This window comes from Equus asinus, chromosome 5 (genome assembly GCF_041296235.1).
Source record: "Equus asinus isolate D_3611 breed Donkey chromosome 5, EquAss-T2T_v2, whole genome shotgun sequence".
Taxonomy (NCBI): domain Eukaryota; kingdom Metazoa; phylum Chordata; class Mammalia; order Perissodactyla; family Equidae; genus Equus; species Equus asinus.
In genome coordinates this window covers 106102587-106123541 of record NC_091794.1, presented here as the reverse complement: position 1 = coordinate 106123541, position 20955 = coordinate 106102587, and the positions used below count along the sequence as shown (strand labels likewise).

The following is a 20955-nucleotide window of genomic DNA, read 5'->3' as shown; positions in this document are numbered from 1 at the left end:
TTGGGACTGGCCCTGTGGCCTGGGTTCACGAGTTCAGATCCCAGGTGTGGACCTACACCACTCATCAGCCATGGTGTGACAGTGACCCACATAGAAAATAGAGGAGGATTGGCACAGGTGGTAGCTCAGGGTGAATCTCTTCCTCAAGCAAAAACAAAAGGGCTAGTTTATGACCTGCTAGTGAGTGGTCAGCAGCAGTTTGAAAAACACTGGACTTGAGCCTGGCTACTCCAGTGTCAGCATCACCTGGGTGCTCGTCAGAGCTGTGGGAATCTCAGCCCCTCCTTGTAACTACTGCATCAGAATCTGCATTTTAATCTTAAGAAGACAATTGGGTTACACGTCACAATTTGAGAAGGCCTGGGCAGGAGGACAGTGTCTCCCTTGCCTGCGGTCTGGTGGAAGCAGTGGGTGCTCTGCACGTCTCCCCAGGCCCCCATTGCCTGCTTGTCTCTTCTGCCTGTAGCAGATTCACTCACACTTTCGTGTGGGCAGGATTTCAGATGTTAGGCCCCTATCCAAGGCTAATTTTTTTTTTTAAGATTTTATTTTTCCTTTTTCTCCCCAAAGTCCCCTGGTACATAGTTGTGTATTTTTAGTTATGGGCCCTTCTAGCTGTAGCATGTGGGATGCCGCCTCAGCATGGCCTGAGGAGCAGTGCCACGTCTGTGCCCAGGATCCGAACCGGCGAAACCCGGGCTGCCGAAGCGGAGTGCGTGAACTCAACCACTCAGCCACGGGGCCGGCCCCTTTTTTTTTTATTTTAAGAAAGGCTAATTTTATATTATGTTAAATCACTTAGTTTTGTTCTCATGGCTTCCTGCTTGCCATAGGCATAATTATGAGGAAGGAGAACTTCAGAAGCAAGTGCACACACATTGCAAAGTAAGAGCAAATTCCCTGTAAGCACAGGAAAAGCTCTGAGGCTTTAATGAAGGGTTAAACCCAATCCAGAGGCGCTTTTGTGGGCACTGATTGCTCAGGCGTGTGCGTCACTGCTTGAGTGTGAGGAAGTGGGTTCAGGCTTTAGACATGTATATATGCAATAAACAGCTGCAGGTTGAGCTGGAAACCCCCTAGTCTCCAAAAGAAGAGGCCCAAGTCCACAAAACTGATTTCAGGGCTGCTGAGAAAGATGCGCAGCCGCAGAGCTGGAGAGAAGTGCCAGTTGGCCCACAGAATGCCACCACCCCTCTGCCTGCTGCTGCTGCTGCTGCTCCTCGCAGGTGCCGCTGCTGCCCTTCCCCTGGAGGGTGGCCTTGCTGGCCACGATGGCGGGGTGAGTAGTCTCTGACTTGGCTACATGCTAGTCCACCTCTGGCTGACTCTTTCCTAGGCATATTTGGCTATGCCTGCAGATTCCCCAGCCTCTCCACAGCCGAGGGTGTGTACGGGACGGACTCGGGGCTGATCTTTGTAGTGCTCTCCTTGGCTGCCCTGTGGTACGGTGATGTCCATTGGTTCTCGTTTACGTTCAGTTGTCCCAACCTAGGAAGTCTGTTAGAAAGCTCTGAAACGCGAAGCAGAGCTTCTTCATGCTGGCCATCTCCATCTGCTAGTCTTTGAAATGTTAAGTGATTATATCAGTCTATTGCAGTGCAATCATGGAGCCGCCACTGCCATATTAGTCACACATACTTCTAGAATCTTAATTTATATATACAGTACATGTTCTCACTGGCTCAGATTAATTGACATCATTACATTTTTCATTGTGAGAATTTGTAACTTCATGAGGTGATTTATTTTTCTCTATTTTCCATTTTGAAAAAGGTCCAAGAAAGAGTACATAAAGTTGACCATTAAAAATGGATTTTTCTCTGAAATTACCAGATGAGTTTCAGACAAGCCATTTATCATCAGACAGAAAGCTTTCTAAGGAGTTTGAAAGACCAGAATATAATATCTCAATCTGCTCTGTCTTGAAGAGCAATTTGTGGACAACCAGGAGTTAGGACCAGAGATGGGAAAACCAAGCTAAATTAGCCTGATCCACCTCCGGGTCTTCGTAGGTGCTAGTCCCTTGTCGGGGAAAATGATAGATTTCCTGACCTCTTCTAATTAAGGATCTCAGCCAAGATTATGGGCAAAACAAGCAGTTTTTTTCCTTGATTGAAAATTCTCAACTTTTCTTTTTCTCTAATTAGAGCAGTTTCGTTAAGGTGTTCTCTTTCTCATCCTTTAAATGGAAATGTGATTTATTGTTCTGGTGCATCTTTTTTTTTAAAGGAAAAAATTATGTATCTTTAATGCTGGTTGAGCCAGATGGTTGATTGTTCTTTCCTTTGTCCTCTGGTTCTTTTTAAAAGCATATGCAGGAAGTGGCAGAAATAAAGAAAAACAGCCTGTTGACTTTCCTTGCTTGGTGGTACGACGAGTGGACCTCCCAGGGCAGCGGAGCGCCCTTCATGGGAGAAGCCAGGGAGGTGTCCAGACGGCAGGAAGACCCGCCCCTTCAACGGTCCACGCCCCGAGGTAAAATGCCCTGCAAGAATTTCTTTTGGAAGACCTTCTCCTCCTGCAAATAAAGCTCCACCCATGGTTACTCCAGTGAAGTATAGCGATGGATCTGAATAAAATGTATTAAGCAGCCATGGTCTTTCTTCTTTATGCAGTTGTCTTCTTTTTCCCATGTAATCTGAAAAGTATTTTTTATTTAAACTCCAATAACACCCAGTACTGAGTGTCTTGAGTAATTTGGAACCCAAAGTGAATATTTTAGATAAAGATTTTTGTGGTTTTTGCTGTATGGTACTCAATGCAGCCACTGAGCTTTCCTTCCACCTTCATTATGTGCTTGGAAGTTGTTCTGCCCTTGTCTCCCTTTCTTTGATTTAAAATAGCTAAAGGTGGGGCCGGTCCAGTGGCCAAGTGGTGGAGTTCCTGTGCTCTGCTTTGGTGGCCCCAGGTTTCGCTGGTTTGGATCCTGGGCACGGATGTGGCACTGCTCATCCGGCCATGCTGGGGCTGTGTCCCGAATGGCACGACCAGAGGAACCCGCAACTGGAGTATGCACCTGTGTACTGGGGGGCTTTGGGGAGAGGAAGAAGAAGAAAAAGGGAGAAAGAGAAGATTGGCAACAGATGTTGGCTCAGGTGCCAATCTTTAAAAAAAGCTAAAGGCTACGTATTTAAGAATTTGGAATAACATCTTATTTCAGGTTATTTTGATATAAATTGTCTAATGTAAAAAATATTTCCTTCATATTAAAAGCAAATTTTTAACGTTGTGTTCAGAGAGCAAAATGATTATGCCTCATGTTTTAGCTAAAATTAATTTAAAAACAAATGTCATGCTAGTAAACAGACATCATGCTGACATGCTTATAAAAGTTACACTTGAACCTGCTGTTATAAAATACCTATGGTATTTTTAATTAGTAAGTTAATACTAATTTGTTATGATTCTTTTCATGGATGAGAGCTTCAGGTTTATTTCAAACCAAATGCAGTCAGCAGTGCTGGTGCCGGGCCTGCAGCCTGCTGGCCTCAGCTACTACAAGGACCTTCAGCGTCACAGGACCTGGACTTTGTTCGGAGACAGATCTGTATGTGTTGATATGTATTTTGTGTATAATTGTTATGTTTCCCTATTCCTCAGTAATTTCCCACAGAAATAACCGTGAATAATGGTTAAATGAGGGGGGAATTCCTTTTTCTGTGATATTATGCAGAGCAATTGTCGAGTCCCATGTGGACCAGGATTTTGATCTGCTCAAGTGAAATTAGGAGTAAACAAGTTGCTCAGTTTCAAAACCCTAATCAAATTTTAATTCCCCATAGCACTGAAATCCTTGCTTCATTACACATATTGTTTATGATTCTTGAATCACAGACTCTAAAGACGACTTCCATTGTGAGGTTTTTAGATGCTAAACTTTAAAGCTTAGAGATTTACACCTGGAGTTATGGAAAGTTTCTGAGAGTCATGCCTAATATTCGGAAAACCAGCAAAGGCTGGCTGAAGGACACTGTAATACTATTCTCTTCTCTGGACACCAGGGGAACAGGCTCACAGAGTATGACTGCTGACCGTTCCGTTCTGTTTTCTGCAGAGCTGAGCTCATATTCATAATTACTAGCTGAGTAAAGTATAATATGATGGAAGAGCCTTAATAGCATCCACATTTCCAAACACAGCAGCTTTAAGAGACTAGTAATTGGGTCAGTGCACTGGTGGAAGATGCCTGCCTGAAAGGCTAGCTAACCTTCAGGACTTTGTGTTTTATGGTTTTTCTAGAAGAAAAGCATGCTCATTGTTTTCCAGTTGAAGTTGGGGTCGTACATACACAGTCCTTAAGATTGGGCATTTTAACTTTTAACTACATAATATCTGAAGGATAATGAGGCTATACTAATGATACTGCTAGGAAATCCATCAAGTCTAAGCCTACCTTAGTTCAGGGGACTTAATAAAATATTAACTGGCATCAACTGTGTGTTAGACTAGATTAATATGCTAATGATTAATAGGGTAAAATGAGTAAATTAGGGTAATTTCCTACCATTAGGTTTTTGGTAGACTTTTCTTAAAGTCTACCTTTCTGTAGTTCAATATAGTCAAATGTGTAGATCTGGGACATCAGGACTACAACTTCTAATTCATTCTCTTGCATTTATTTCTAGTAATTGTCACCAAAATAGATCCTTAACTGCTGAGGAAGAATTGAGCGTGACATAAGCATTCGACAGAAAACCCTTCGTAGTATTCCTGTTTCAGGGCTGACAGCAAACCATTCCCGGCTTTAGGAAACTCAGAGCAGGAAGTTGATTTCTGGGTAAAAGCAGATACTTAACTTACAGCTTACAGCTGATACTTAAACGACTTGATTTACCCCACCTGCTGAAGGGATAAACCCATATCTTAATAATTGTAGCTGCCTCAGTAGAGAGAGGGATCCCATTCCCAACAAAGCAGAAGAACAAAAGTCATTTAGGTGCTGAAGGAAATTTTCTGTTTCTAGACTAGAAAGGAAGAGGCAAAGGATGGCTGGGCAACCCACTCTTTCCAGCTTCTCCTAACCCTAATAAAAACAATTTATCCTTTCCATTTATCGTTAAATAATTAAATGATCAAAAAATACATGTGTTTATCCTATTAAAATAATTATAACCTGGAGAAAAAGCTAGAATATTTTTGGTGATACTTCTTTTAACATGTTATTGGAAAATATGAAGAAAATCCAGTATCTACGCCTTAACTTACTGGTTCACTTCCTTGTAATTGCATGTGTCTGATTTAGTTCAAGCAAATAGCTAACTTTAAGGTTCTGCCATCTAAAGATTCAGGTACCTCCTGAGGAGCGAGTCTGTCCCTTCACTGGAGGCTTTCAAACAGGATGGAGGACCCCACTGGCAGCCAGGTAGAGGACTCAGGCAGTGGGTCGTTGTTCAGACTAGATCATTTCCAAGGTCCTTAAAAACCTCATGTAAGACACAGCCAAAATAATTTAAGGCCAAACTCTCAAATAAAATGGTAAAACTCTGAAGGCAAAAACAAAAAGAATAGATAATTAGGAAATTAAACAGCTAAACAATCTGGTTAAGAAAGGAACATTAATAATTCTCGTAATTAATGCAGGTTTTTTTGCAGACTATTATTATTTTATTCCTTTCTCTCTGGAAAATGAAAAATCCATTAGTTTTTTTCCTTTTGCTTTTACCCAGAAATTAAAGGTTGGTAAGTGGTAATTAGCACAGCTCCTGTCAAAGCCAGTTGCCTAATGGGGACCGACATTTGACTTGAGTTGAAAGGATGGAATATGGCTAATGTAGAGTTCATTAGTCCCAGCTGTTTTCTTTGACATTCTTCTCTCCTACCATAAGAACAGGCATGCCCGGCTCTCTCTCCTATTTTTAGACATATTGCTCTGCTGCTACATTTCTGTTCTAGAAGGCCTAGAGGCACAGTGGTGTAAGGAAGGTAAATGGTACCAGGGGCAATATAACGTGTTTGCAATTGCTCTCACTACACATTTGGGCTAGAGTTTGCAGACTCAGGTCTTTGCTCTACAGACCCATAGATAAGGAGCCTCCTAAGGACACATCTCTCTGCCCCTGGGGAGATGAAAGGGAACCACTCTCTATAGTCTACTATGTACTAGGTACTCTGCTCTTCCTCATACTTCATTTAACCCTTTCAACCTTGGGGCTTTAGGTTAACCTTTCATTTTTGGAAAACAAGGTCCCATAAGGTTAGACTCAGTGTGGGTTTGTCTCACTCCAAAACCTATAGTACTTTTTCCCTTATCCTGTGCAGCTGGGGCTCTTGGTGGGTTTGTTTCAAGGACACAATACCAATACCAACACCCAGGCCAGTCAACTGAACTGAAATAATTTAAGAAAACATTAAATTCAGTAGGGCAAAGATGGAGATATCAGTGTAGCTCGTGAATAGAGCTACCATTCTGTATTTCTGGAATCCAAGCTTCTGTTGCTACTGTGCTAACTGTACAGTGTCGTGAGGCTGATTCACTTCTCTTACACCACCAGCACAATGACTGCAGTTAGAAATCTTTTGGCAATTATGTTATAGAAATAGTAGGCCTTTTCCAGTTGGAGCCAACTCCAACTTATTACACTGGTACAACAAAACCAGTGATCTGGATGTAGAATAGAAAAGTGTGTGTGAACCTAAGAGAAAATACAAAGAAGTAGAAAGAGCCCTGGAATTAGAAGCAGAGACCTGCCTTTGAATCCTGGCCCTCCAATTAGCCTTGTGCATGAAGCAAGTCACTGACCCTTGCTGAGCACAACCTTGCTCATGTATAGAACGAGAGGCGACAAACCACACCCTGCCTAGCTCACTCAGTTTTGTGAGGCTCCAATGTGGTAGGTGCTAGCACACAGCAAACTGCAAACTGCCATAAAAATCCTCAGCCAGCATCACTGCCCCTCCAGGGGCATTTTGAAAATGTGTGGGGATGGTTTTAGTTATCTCAATACCTGGAGGTTGCTACTGGCATTGAGCAGGTGGGCATAGGAGGTGGGATGCTCATCCTCCTGCAATGCACAGGACAACTCCACACAGAGAGATATCATCCCATGTCCCGCGTGACTTTTGAATGTCATGCTGGACATTTATATGGATGAAAACCTGTTCCAAATTATCTTAGCCTGAAACCCAGTTCTGTTTTATGTGTAATCACAAAGTATTTTTTTCCAGTTTCAATGTTCCCTAGATTTTTCAAGAATGCAGCTACCTTGTAAATCAAGGATAGGTATGTTATTTTGTTCAGAACTTCACCAATTTAGGAAATCTCACTATAAATGCCAATGCTTGCTTGTGGTATTTGAGTTGAGAATCACTACACACCTGTGCCTGGCTGCCTCTGTCAAATTCACTGTAATTCAGTGTGCAAGTGCAATCATCTACACCTTCATCGTGCCTTTGGTATAGTCGTGTCCAGACAGTGACATACTGAGATACATGCCATTTTATTGGAAATTATTTTCCTTTTGCTTCTTCTGAAATAGTACATTTGGGGTACTATGTCAGTGCTTTTGAAAGTATGCATATAGGCAGGTTATCAGCTCTGGCTTTCATTTAGGATAATTAAGGAGGCATTAAAAAATGTGCTATTAAAAAAGAAAATATTATGGCTAATAAGTGAGAACCAATGGCATAAGGCATTAGGAAAAGGATGCTGAGTAGATCCAAGCTGTCCTTGATGATGACAGGAGAAGGAAACAGTTATTTTGTTCTGTTTGCTTTCTGCACTCCACTCTCACTCCAGGACTTATTGTTGTATTTCTTTAATAATTAGCCCATGTATCTCTTACTAGCCTTCTGTTTTCCTCTAAGCATGCTTAAAAAAAGTCAAATAAGTCAATGATAACTAATTACCTATTCTCTGCAAGGAGACCGTCTGGTAGATTACAAAACCTGAAGAACAAGTTTGTACAGAAATAGGAGGTATAGAAACCAGAAGTCTCTGCTCTGCACCGAGAGAGACTTCAAGTCATACTGCATGGAAATCAATTTAATGACCTTTTATACCCCCTGCTGATAAAACATATTAGAAAACTGAAAAGAGTTTCACAGTGGTAACAGATATAATTTCACAATACTAAATTAGATATTAGAAATGGTGAATTAGACTCTCAGTGTGTCCCTACTTAATATGAGCCTTTAAACAAACAAACAAAAACATTCATTAACTTGGGAAAGAAGTTTGTGGCCATAATCGACACACTGTCACGTTCCCTATCATTTGTTTAAAATTCTGCATTTCTAGCTTTAGAACAAGAATACTGAGTATTCAATATGACAATTTCTTTTCACTCCACAATTACCTTTAAACAGAGAACATAAGAACATGTTATCAGAAGAGGTGGGGCATTGTTAGTGCAGCCATATCATTTAAAACAGGTGGAAGGGCATATGTTGAAATCTGGAGGAGGCCTGTTCCAGGAGAACCGACTCCAAGGCAGGGAGTGGAGTGGTAGGTAAGTGAAATAACTAGGCTGAATGCATTTACTGACAACTAAAAACAAGGTCACGGGGGTTTTTTGGGCATATTTTCAGCTATACTCTGTGGGGTCTTGTTTAGCTCGTTTAGGATTCTGCAGTTCTCCAGGCAGCGAATTCTTCCTTGCTGAAATATTCCTGAGAGAATGCAGGCTCTGTATCTGCTGGAGGCGCAGGCTTAGTTCCTGATTACAGGCCTGTTGAACAGTTTCCGTCTTCTTTATATCCCACTTCAAAGCAACAGCCAATGCTTTGGGGTCTTCCTTGGTAACCAACTGTGGCAAGAATAAGAACCATTGAGAACCACCGCCTCTGCTCTCCTCAGCTGCTGCTCTCATGGTTTTCTTAGGGGAGGGAGATGAGGCAATATCAGCTTATGTTATGTCTTTAGGCTGAAATGCCAGGGCTCTTTCATATTAAATTGTCTTCGCCCTTTTCTTACCCTACAACACTAACAGGAAAGGATCTTTAGAAAGAAGTTTATTGGAGCAAATAAAAAGTCCTCCACTTACAGGAAATTTAGCCAAGCTGAAGTCCATACAGTTTCCTTCCCTTCTAGCTACAATGGGGAGGTGCTTGGGACATGGACAAGGATGAAGAATAAGAAATAGCACCCACTCGGACAAGTTCTTTTCGTCAAGCTTCTAGTTCCCTGGTCTTAACTGCCAGCATGAGATGAGCCCCTCAGGTGTGCCTTTCCCTGTGATGTTTTATGTGCCTTGATTGACTATGGATCTTCTTTAACCACTGACAGAACCAGAAGCCATCTCAGAAGCTTGAGCCCTCCTATTCCCCCCTGTCAGGTTTAGTTATTTCATTACCCACTTTGGACCAGAGAATAATCTTTGATGATCTGAGGGAATGCATCCATTTTGTTTAAGCCATTTTGTTTGAGATTAAATGAGATGTTTCCAAATGCTTTGGTGTATAATAGTAGCTATGATTGGTAACTATGGTTCAGGGTCTGCAGAGGTGAAAAAAATCCTACACGTGCCTCTGCAGGGGAACACTACACCTCCGAGGGATGTTCAGGGCAGTTCTCTGCAGTTCAGGGGCCCTGGTCCTTGCCCACCTCCAAATCCTGACTAGAGAGACTCAGCTCTGGAGCAGGCTTCTCCTTCAGTGCAGTGAGGAGCTGGCTCGTAAGTGCAGTTTCAGAGGAGCGCTCTCTGCTAAGACCCGTGTCAACTGCATCGCTCTCGTCACTGAAGCCAGCTTTGGACTCTGAAAAGCAGACGTGAGATGGAGTTCAGCACACCATGTAAACATACAACCACACAAACCACCAGCCAGAGTAATCAGTCGGGCAAGATAGAAACATCTCAAGATGCCAGCAGCTGTGGCTTCACTGTTTTTACTACATTACAAACATTTGGTTCTCTCTCAAAGAAAGGCTCTGCAGGCACTGAGCTCTCAGTGTAGCTCCCCCAGCCAATGAGTCCTACCTTGCTGCTTTGACAAGACGCTGCCCTCCTTCTCCAAAGCCTGGAGGTAAAGCTCCAAGAGCTGCTTGGACTGACGGGCTTCCTCTCTCTGGTCAAGTACCTGCTGGAGGGTGTTCTGGAGCCCCCGGACTGTGACACAACTTTGGCATAGTTCCTGAGCCAGGTCTGAACATGGAACATCAATGAGCACCTAACAAACAAATACGGACTTTAAGAAACTTAAAAGTACTTTCTAAACATGGTGTTCTCTCTCTCAAACATACCAATTTCAGAGACTCACTTCATCTGTTTCCCAAAGTTACCTACCACAGTTGCCTAAGAGTCAAGAGAGGCATGTAATTTTTTCAGTTTTCCTCTAGTGAAAAAATTAGGAAAATGATGCCTTAGTGCCTCATTAAAAACAAAAGAAAATCGTTTTTTTTTTTTTTTTTAAGATTTTATTTTTTCCTTTTTCTCCCCAAAGCCCCCCAGTACGTAGTTGTATATTCTTCGTTGTGGGTCCTTCTAGTTGTGGCACGTGGGACGCTGCCTCAGCGTGGTTTGATGAGCAGTGCCATGTCCACACCCAGGATTTGAACCAACGAAACACTGGGCTGCCTGCAGCGGAGCGCGCGAACTTAACCACTCAGCCATGGGGCCAGCCCCAAAAGAAAATCTGGATATTAAAAAACCCAATTGTACAGAATATAAAGGAGGAGGTATATGATCATTTATATAATGAATCAACAGGAGGGTGTTTTAAGCAAACGTTTCTCTAATGATTTTAACTTAAACATTTTTATTATACATGTTCATAGCTTTAAAAGACTCTATTTGGGGGCCGTCCCAGTGGTGCAGTGGTTAAGGTCGCGTGTGCTGCTTGGGCGGCCCTGGGTTCACCGGTTGGATCCCGGGGGCGGACCTACACACTGCGTGGCAAGCCGTGCTGTGGCAGGGGTCCCATATAAAAAAAAGAGGAAGATGGGCACAGATGTTAGCTCAGGGCTAATCTTCCTCAATAAATAAATAAATAAGTAAATAAAAGACTCCATTTTTAAATTATAAACTATACTCAGCTTTTAATAACATGTTGAACCTGTGAAATAAGGGAGACCTCAAATACTATATCCTAAATCTGCTATAAGGATAATAACTTTTAAGAAGGCTCACTCTTGTGGCATATACAGGACTAGATTAAAAATAGTCTTCATAAGAGAAAGATCAAACTGTTGGAACTCTCGGACAGCGATTCTAAACTCAGCTGCACTTTAGAGTCGCTATGGAGCTTTATAAAAACTACAATAAGAAAAGCTTGCATTTCTTGAGCACTTACTGTGTATCAAGGAGAAAACACGTGTAAAACCCTTAGAAGAGAAGTGACAGGGAGGGCTGGCTACTCTAGGTTAGGAAAGGCCTCTTGGAGGAGGTGACTTTTTAAGTTATTTTCAATTTTCAAACAAGTAACCATATATTCACAAGGTTCAAAATTCAAGAGGTACAAACCTTATGAGGTAGGTCCTAGTATCACCCCCCATTTTACAGATGAGGAAAATAAGATGAGAAGTTAGTAACTTCCCAAGAATCACAGTCGGTCTTCTTTCTAATCCTCAGGACCCTGTGTAACTGATCCTCATGCTCTTCCCTTCTCTCCCATCTGTTCTCACTGCCCAGTCCTCGTGATGGGGGTACCTTTCTTTTTCCTACCGTGGCAGCCTCTGCAAGTTCCCTTTAAGGTCCTAAACTTCCCTATGGAGCCTAGCTGTCAGGCCCCAGGCTCACTTACGTTCTGATGTCCCTGTTTTGGTAAGGTCTATTGTGCTCCTCATTCCAAGGGTATTTTATAATATGCCAGTCTGTTGGGATGGGAAGGGATCTCATAAGCCCCTTCTGTTTCTTAGAGAAAAAAATCAAGCTTGCTTCTGCCTTCCCTCTACCTGGAACATTCTGGCCCCAATCTTTCCATGACAGGCTCCAGCTTGTCCTTCAGCTCTCAGTTTAATCGTCACCTCTTGGGAACTTACCAATCTGTACCAACTACACTTCTATGAATTTATTCTATGGACAAGCATGTGGGCAAAATGACAGTGGTCTAAGTTGGGCAGCACTGTCTGGAATAGCAAAACTGATGACAACCCAAATGTCCACCAGTAGAGGAGACTCATTATATAAATCATGGCACAAACTGGAATACTATGCAGTGGTAAAAAAAGAACACGGATGTCTTTTATATACTGATCTGGAATACTCTCCAAATATTTCTTCGAAAACAGAATAGATATGCTTCCATTTGTGCAATTTAGGGGAAGAAGAGAAAATTGTTTGTATATAAAATACTTCTGGAATGGGAGACTGACAGATTGGTTGTCTCCAGGAAGGGAAACGTGGGTAACTGGAGACAGGAGTTAGACTTTTCCTGTATATCTTTTTTTTCCAAACAGCTTTATTAAGATATAATTTACAAACCATACAATTCACCCATCTAAAGTGTGCAATTCAGTGGGTTTTAGCATACTTACAGAGTTGTGCAATCATTACCACAGTCAATTTTAGAACATTTTCACCATCCCCAAAAGAAACTCCATACCCATTAGCAGTTACTCCCTATTTCTCCTCAAAGCTCCTCACAGCCCCAGCTTTAGTTAACCACTGATCTATCTCTTGTCTTTACAGATTTGCATATTCCCACCATTTCATATAAATATAATCATAAATATGTGGCCTTTCATGTTTGGCTTCTTTCACTTAGCATAATGTTTTTAAGGTTTATCCATCTTGCAGCATGTATTAATACTTCATTCCTTTTTATGGCTGAATAATATTCCTTTGTTTGGATATACCACATTTTATTTATCTCTTCCTCAGTTGATGGACATTTGGGTTGTTTTCACTTTTTGGCTAACTATTTCCTTCTATACCTCTTGGATGTTGAACCATGTGAATGTATTCATAGTATTTATTCAAAATAAATTTCTTTGCTTTTTTTTTTTTTTTGAGGAAGATTAGCCCTTAGCTAACTGCTGCCAATCCTCCTCTTTTTGCTGAGGAAGACTGGCCCTGAGCTAACATCCATGCCCATCTTGCTCCACTTTATATGTGGGATGCCTACCACAGCATGGCGTGCCAAGCAGTGCCATGTCTGCACCCGGCATCTGAACCGGCGAACCCCGGGCCGCCGAAGCAGAATGTGCACACTTAACTGCTGCGCCACCGGGCCAGCCCCATCAAAATAAATTTCTAAGTTTAATAAATAACCAAAAGGTCACCTCCTTGAAGGGACCTTCCTCGATCCTCCAATCTAGGGCAGCCCCATCACTCTCAGCATACCACACTGTCTGATACACTTCTGGTTTTGTCTGCTTCACTGGAATGTGAGTTCTGTTAGAGCAGGGATTGTGTCTGGCTTGTTCACCTCTGTACTCCATTATAGAGAACCATGCCAGGCACAGGGCAGGAGCTCCATAAATATATTTTTCAATTAACACACACTGTTTTTTATCCCAATTTTACTGGAGAGGACGCATAAACAGAGAAGCTAAATTCCTGGCTCAAAGTCGTCATGATGGAGCTGGGACTGAATCCGGCTACTCCAACCCCACACCCTTCGTCAGTACCTCTTTGACCCCCACAGTGGGCCTGGTCATCTGTATTTTACAAGAAGCTCCATAGGTGATTTTGATGCAGGGTAAGCGTTGAAAAATTCCTACTCTAGGTGAGAGAATTACGAAATGAAGAATCTTCGTTGTCATCTAAGAATTATTTAAAAATTAACAAGTAATGAAATTATTTTGACATGGAAACAAAGAAGGTTAAGGAGGTGGTGGGGGTGGCAGAGCCAGACGCGCGTGGCCGCGAGCTGTGGAGGAGACTTACCTGGAGGTCATCCTCTGATAGGAGGATGATGCTGGATAGATCTTCTTTCAGCTGCCTGGCCACATTCTTCCATTTCAACCCTGCCCCACTGTCTGTTTCATCTACGTCAAAGGACTCTTGGGAAATCCAAGCCGTACCTCCATCTGATATGTGGGAGAAAATGCCAGTCACAGTCAGATTACCTTGAAGTGCTGTTTTCACCTCCTCCCCCAACACACAGACCTCGAGGATGTCTGCACATACTTCTGACTGACCATTTAGAATAGTTTCAATAGAGAAGTAAGCACTTTTTCTCAAGGATTCATGGGGAAGCCAGTCCCCATGTAGGACCTTCATTTTCCCTCTTCTTCCATCTTCACTGTATTTCTGAGTGAAACTGCTCTGTATTCTTTTATGGAAAGAAAGCCACTTCAACCCAGTGTACGGTCACGCATCCCGGGATCCTACCACACTGTCCTTTAGGTTAGTTGGTGTGTCTCCGGGTGTGTCCTGTTTTTGTATCCTAAAACATTCATTCTCATCAGCACTTCTCCTGTGCTTGGGGATTGATCTTATCCTTGATTGGAGGAGCTGCAGCCACTGTTTGGTGGCTAGAGAGCCATTGCTGAAGGGTGACTTCCTCAATTTAGTGGCATGAGCACGTTCCTTAAGATACTTCTTCAGCTCTTTGATCCTTGCTCATCAATATTAGTTCCCTTTCTATCTCCAGTGATGATGATGGTGACAGGTAACACTTATCAAGTTCTCACCACGAGCCAGGTAAGATCTGAATGCTTTCTATTAGTAGTTCTCAACTGGGAGAGACTTTGCCTCCCAGGAAACATGTGACAATGTCTGCAGGCATTTTCGGTTGTCACAGTTGGGGTGAGGAGATGCTACTGGCTTCTAGTGGGCAAAGGCCAAGGATGCTGCTACACATCCTACAATGCAAAGGACAATCCCCCCACAACAAAGAATTCGCTGGCCCCAAACGTCAGTAGTATTGAGAGACTGAGGTTTGATATGTACTAAGTTCTAGTATCCTTACGACTGCCCTTGGAGACTGGTACTATACTTACGTCAATAAGGCAGAGAAGTTAGGTAATCTGCCCAAGGTCACCTGGCTAGTAAATGGCAGAGCCAGGATTCGGGTCAGGTAGGCTGACCCTACCTGCAGCACCGATCTCTGCCGTGCTGCATTTTAGTCGCTGTCAGTTACTCTCATTCCACTTCACGCTCTGCCCCCCAGACTCAGCACCACTTCTGGCATAAGAAGGTAAAAGTTTGCCGCATAAATGCTTAAACAGCCAGACAAATAGCAACCAGGTGCCTGTGCAGGAAAATGAATCATGATGGATCATTTCATATATGGCCAGCACTTCTTACCTGAATTGTGATATGCCCACTTCTCATTCCTGGCCAATGCCACGAACTTAGTATTGGAAGGTAGGCACAGGAAGTAATCGTCATCATCCACTATGGTGCCATCCTCTGCCAGGACCAGGGTGACTGGAGCCAGGGACTTATCAATGGCCAGAATGTCACAGGCTGAGAGGAATAAAATATTTGGCAATTGACCAGTATCCATAAGGAAATTACATCTGTCCTTGCACTCTCAATGTGTGTCCCCCACCACCCAGAACCTAGAAAAATTCCTGGTAGGTAATAACTACAATAACAACCACTACTACTAGCACTAACATAACACTTATCATGTGCCTGAAACTGTTCTAAGAGCTTTTCATATACAGTATTTAATCTTGTAACAATCCTATAATGTAGGTACTATTGTTAGTCTCATTTTACAGATGTCGAACCCGAGGTTCAGAGAGGTTAAGTAACTTGTCCAAGGTCACACAGTAAGTGGCAGAGCTGGGATTTAAACCCACACAGTCTGACTCTTGAAAATGTGTTTCCTCCAGCTACTCTATACCTGCATTAGGAGGCACTTGAATCTTTACTTGGATGAACAACAAACCGAAGTCTGATTTGATTCCCTGAGAACAAGCAGTCTTTCATTCATTTCCTCAGTGGTCATCTAAAATTGTCTTATGTGGCAAATGTCAAAAAAAAAGAAAGAAAATTTTAGAAAAGAAAAAAGGAAATACTTTTTGTTTTCTGTAGTATTTTTCTTTGTAGTCTTTCTAACCCATAGGAAAAAATAAGAGAAGCAGAAGTTTGTATCAGTAGCTTTCCATCTTTATTATCACTGGGCAAGAGGCTTTGTCCAAGGTGGGTCTGTACCATCGCATTTAGTGATGGCAATGCCCAAAATGTTAGTGGGACGAGAGCAAGCAGAGAGGGAGCTCAGAGACCGCAAGTATGGCTGGGCAATGTTGTCTGCCACCCAAGAGAACAGAAGCCTTTAGGAGGCTGAGCTCCAGAAACACAGGCACCAACACAAGCCTCTGTGCCAAGTGCGTCCAGCCAATGCCATGAAGGGACAGTAAGGCACCCTCATGCCAAGGAAAAAATGTAAACACTTAGACGGCAAAGCCATGTCACTGAAACTTTCCGAGTGCTTTGGCTGCTCCTGGGTCCCTGGAAGACTTCTGTCTGCTGTCTGTTGGGGCTTGGGGACTGGGAGGAAGCATGGAACACGGGCACACACCCCGACTCCATGCCTGGGGATGGCTCACATGTTTAACCCGCAGCACTTCTTTGGATAAACAGTTTATTGCTGCGGGCTAAGAACTTGTAAATCATCTGAATATATCATCTCCTTCGAGAATTCCAACAACCCTGTGAAGCAGGGCTGGAAATACACCGACTTTGCAACGAGAAAACTGAGGGCGGAGAGACGGTTAAGGGCAAGGGCAAGCAGCTGGTAACACTACGGGGCTCAGAATTTTTGTCAACTCGGTCACTCACAACACCCGTCCCGCCTGGACCTCCAGAATGATGGGCAGCAGCTCCCTCTTTACCGCACAGGGACCTGCCACGGGCTCAGCTGCGAGCTCGGTACCACCTTAGAGAGCCCGAGCGGCAGGAATACACTGGGCTGGGTTTGGTCCAAAATCGGAGTGATCTTAGACAGACGCCTAGGTCGAGTGTGTCTTAATTTGCATATCGCTTCCCGTCCACCTTTCCACCACTACGAGTCTCCCACGAGATAAATTAAGGGAAAGGGCCCGTAAACGCTCTGAAACTTGTAAATCGCTATACCCACGTGAGTCATCTCTGACCCAGGGCTCCACTCGAGCTACAAGAATCCCCAAGGCGCCTCTCCTGAGCCCGCTCTGTCCCCGCCTGACACCCTCGCCCGGCCCGGCTCCACTCGGCCCCGGCCCCCGCCCCCAGAATTCCCACCCCTAGTCCCGCGCCAACCCTTGCTCCTCAGCTCCTCGAGGCAGGAGGCCGCCACGCCGTGCTGTTCGCGGCTGTGGTTGCGGCGCAGCAGACACGGCTTCAGAGCCCGGATCTCGCCGGGTTCCGAACCACTGGCGTCCCCAACCACCTCCATCCTCTTCAGGGTGGCACCTGACTGACCCGGCGAAGTCGGAGAGGTTGGGCGCGGACGATCCCCGCCCCCCACCCCGCAGCCTGCCGGGATTTGTAGTTTTCTCTGAAGCAAACCACGCGTGGGGCCAAGGCACGCAGGGAGATGTAGTTCTAATTGCCACTAATCACGTGCGGGCCCCGATGGCATGCCGGGAGCTGTAGTCTTTGGGTTCAAAGCCGACTTCATTATGTCGGGCAGTTCAGCCTATGAGGAGTTTTTTCCATCTTATACTTAGGAGTTGCAATCGCGCGTTCGAAATGAGGGCAATAGGGATTTATTTTGCCTTATGAAGGACACTCATGTATACTCCTTTGAATTGTTAGAGCACTCCTATTTACATATATAGATGCATAATATTAATACGTAAATATAAACGGTGTCATTGTACTGTGTTAATTTGTTTTCCCTTTTCAACCTGAAAAGATCTGTAAGATGTCCCAACCTTCAGGCCCATCAGAAGGACGTCAATTATAAAAATTGACGAGTGTAGTTTTCAGTCTTGCTGAAATGTCACAGAGAAGCATAAGATACTCGCACATTTCCACGCCGATTCCCTGCTTCAGCAGCGCAAATTGGGTTGGGATCTTGGAATGAAATGCTTAAATAGATTAAACATTAAGGTCTCAAATCAGAGAGCAAAGGCTAAATGCGAACCATATCACCGTTTGAGATTGTCCAGATGCTGCTTGACAATATATTTGTCCTTGTCATATTACTGCTACGGACGGAAAAGTCTGTGGTTTTTCCCCCCGAAAAACTAACATTTAAGATTAAAGCAACAATACTAAAATTATCAAAAAGGTTCCTCGCTTAAAATGGGGGCATTTTATGTAAACAAGAAATAATTGTCAGCCCATATTCAGGGTCGGTCTCTTTTATATTTTGCTTATGAAAGAAAATCAGATATTCTCATAAGACAAAAGTGGGCATTTGAAACACTTTGGTAAGAGGAACTGTGACTTGAGGCAACCTCTTTGAATACTCCATAATGGATCAAAACACAACTGCAGTATGAACTGACTGATAGTTCTAATGCATGCAACCCTTTCGTGTAATTTCACGTGTAGTTTAAAATCTAACAGATCAACCGCTATAAAGTGATAATGGTTCGTAGAAGCCCCTCTTCTCCTAAAAGACCCCTCTTCTGCGTTCTTCTAATAGACCTGCACACCTTTGTCCGAGTCCTATCTCCAAAATGCTGTAATCTGTGTGTGTGTGTTTGGCCTGCACTTGGGAGCAGGGGTTGAGTCTTGGATCTTTTTATTTCTAGCGCCTACCAAAGTGCCAGGCAAATAGTACGCACTTCATAAATGAACTGAACCATTAATTAATTAATTTCCAAGCTTTTTCGCTTTCACTCATTTATTAATAACTCGAGTCCCTACATATGCCCAAGACACTGTGGGGATGGGCAGAGATTGAATTCAATATGAATACTACACATGTAAGAATGCAAAAAGGACAGACTTTGGATCTTCCTGGAAAGCAGAGACCCACTGGAAACGGTGCGAGATGACCGGGACGCAGCAGTTCCCCACTCCTCCCTCAGGGCCCACCATCGACAGGCTTAGTGCCGGCTACTTTAGTCTGGGCGAGAGAGCGAGAGCGAGGGCGCTTGGGAGAAGCCTCGCCCAGCGGCGATAGATTAGTCAGGCCTCAGGAAGATGGCGTCCTCGGAGCAGGCAGAGCAGCCGAGCCAGGTAAGGGGAGCGGGACTGCCGTGCTGTGGTGGCGGGGACCCCCGGCTAGAGGGGGCGCTCGGCGTGCGGCTGGGAGCCTGGTGGGGACCCTGCGGCTCGGAAGCCGGGGGCCCTGACCTCTTGCTCCTTCCCGGGCCCCGCCCCTCCCTAGGTCCTCGCCGCGGGCCCCTCCCCCGGTGACCCCTCTTTGACCACATTCCCGAGCCGGGGCTCCGGGGCGCCCGCGGGTTCCCACTTCCCGCTTGCTGGGCCCTCGGGTCCCACTTGAGCTTGGCCGGGTCGGAGGCGGGACCCTCGAGAAGCCCCCAGCTTTGAGCTGCGAAGGCCCCTCCTTGAGGAGAGGGTGAGAGGCTCGATCGTTCTCGGTTGTTCCCTACCGGGAGGGGCCTGACTCCGTCAGGGTTCCCACTCCAGCACGGCCTCAGCCTCCCTGGGTGGCCCCGCTGCCAGCCTCTTCGTCTTTAGTCACCTTTGTGCTCCCCTTGCCTGCCAAGTTGGAGGGTTGGAAATGTACTCGCACGCTCTCAGTGCGTTGGTAGGAAAGGGACTCACTGAAAACAAGGGCCGTCACCAAGCTTTTGGCTGAAGATCCGTCCTTGCTTCCCAGAGTTTGGTTTTCTCGGCCAAGGGCGCCGCTCTAGCTTTTTAGCCAAATCCCAGTCCAGTAAGGGGATTATGAGGACCAATGCTCATGCCTGTATTTCTGCTGTCAGGAAGCGGTGGATGATAAGGCCTCTGAAGGGGTTTGTAGTCCAAGGTGGGGTGAGGAGGATGGGGTAAGCTGTACCTTACATTTACTGAGTGTGTCCCGTCATGCTGAGGACAAATTTTGTTTATTATCTTGTTTAATACATATTAGAACCTTGATAAAGTTCTGGCCGTTAACCGCCATTTCGCAGAAGTGGCTGCTAAAGGCCTGTAATATGCCCCAAATCACATGCCTGATTGAGCTTGGATTTGAACCCAGGTGTGTGGTCAGCCATACACGTTTAAATTTGTTAGGATCAGACAGAGGAAGAAGAAAATGGTTTCAATCTGGACCTCATCACTCATCTCTCACTTCTTTGAACCACCTGTGGACTTTTCAGTAGCCTGCTGGTATTTCACTTCCTTCCTAGGCAGAACACCACTTAGGGTTTCTTATTGTTGTATTCTTCATGATAAGCCTGTTACAGGAATTGCGCATAGAGTTGTGTGTTCCCCAGACCAGCTTCCATTAGCAGAGTGAATGATTCAGAAAGAGGATGTCTGGATTGTAAAACATGGGAGATAACTAGGGCTGATTCTGGCTGCCTCCCTGTCAGAAATTCTGGAGTGTGGGGAGTTTCCAGGGAGGAGGACCCCTCCACTCTTGCCTTACCCCACTTAGCTTGCTGAAATGATGAGGCTCCTCAGAATCTGGGCTTCTCTGAACTGTTACATGTTAGGAATGCCCACAGGCCAGGATTAAAGGGGGCCTTCAGTCTCTGATTCTTCTAGGACGCCTAATTTTCCAGTGCTGTGAAGGTTACTAAAAATCTTGCTACTTGGAGCCATCGTGGTGCCTAAGGATTCCTTCGGTTCTGGAAATTGTCCTCTATGTCCTTGTAGAAAGGATCTGAGGTCCCTTAAGGGGGCTTGGCCGGCACTTGTTTGTTTTTCGGTTCTGCTTCTCTTTTGCCCTCTTTTCCAAAGCTGGTAGAGATGGGATTTCATCAGAATATGCTGGCAGCCTGGGGAAGAACTTGAACTCTTCATGCTAAATTCTGTCACTAAGAGTATGCTGCAAATGCGCGCTCTTTAAGTGAACCAACTCTCCTTAGTACTTTGCTTATCATTTCGAGTCTTGTTCAGCTTGGTTTGCCATTTCTCTCGTTGAAGCCAAGTGGAATTGAACGAACTGTGTGGATAATTCCCCCAAAGCTGGTTTGTATGTGAGAAGAGCTGCATTAGACCTATGGGGCTGAGCCAGTATTCTGTCTCTTATGCAGAGTTTGCTAGTTCCCTTTGTGGCATCAATCTCTGATTTCGA

At 44.4% G+C, this 20955-nt stretch overlaps 3 protein-coding genes across 5 annotated transcripts in view; 2 read left to right on the top strand and 1 right to left on the bottom strand.

Annotated features, from left to right (window-relative positions):
• Positions 1-903: 903 nt before the first annotated feature.
• DFFA (DNA fragmentation factor subunit alpha) lies at positions 904-17325 on the bottom strand. Of its 2 annotated transcripts, none has more exons than XM_044769655.2 (6): positions 17070-17272; positions 15129-15290; positions 13764-13906; positions 9915-10104; positions 9542-9693; positions 904-3031 (listed from the first exon to the last, which is right to left on the bottom strand). In XM_044769655.2, exons 1-6 carry the CDS (start codon positions 17203-17205, stop codon positions 2756-2758), a joined length of 1059 nt encoding a protein of 352 aa, XP_044625590.1. In that variant the 5' UTR covers positions 17206-17272; the 3' UTR covers positions 904-2755. The 2 variants fall into 2 exon arrangements, with proteins under 2 accessions (XP_044625590.1, XP_014705303.1); XM_014849817.3 differs by lacking the exon at positions 904-3031 and adding an exon at positions 7739-8744 and having other exon boundaries at positions 17070-17325.
• Positions 1136-2528, top strand: CORT (cortistatin). The gene is made up of 2 exons (XM_014849819.3): positions 1136-1279; positions 2310-2528. Exons 1-2 carry the CDS (start codon positions 1136-1138, stop codon positions 2526-2528), a joined length of 363 nt encoding a protein of 120 aa, XP_014705305.1.
• A 1510-nt stretch (positions 17326-18835) lies between the features above and the next one.
• PEX14 (peroxisomal biogenesis factor 14) overlaps positions 18836-20955 on the top strand; it is a 132884-nt gene continuing 130764 nt past the window's right edge. The window contains exon 1 of one of the 2 annotated variants that reach the window (XM_014849816.3): positions 18836-18944. In XM_014849816.3, the coding sequence (XP_014705302.1) occupies positions 18909-18944 (36 nt within the window). In that variant the 5' untranslated portion in view covers positions 18836-18908. The remainder of the gene's footprint in view (positions 18945-20955) is intronic. The other variant, XM_014849815.3, reaches the window with a different exon arrangement.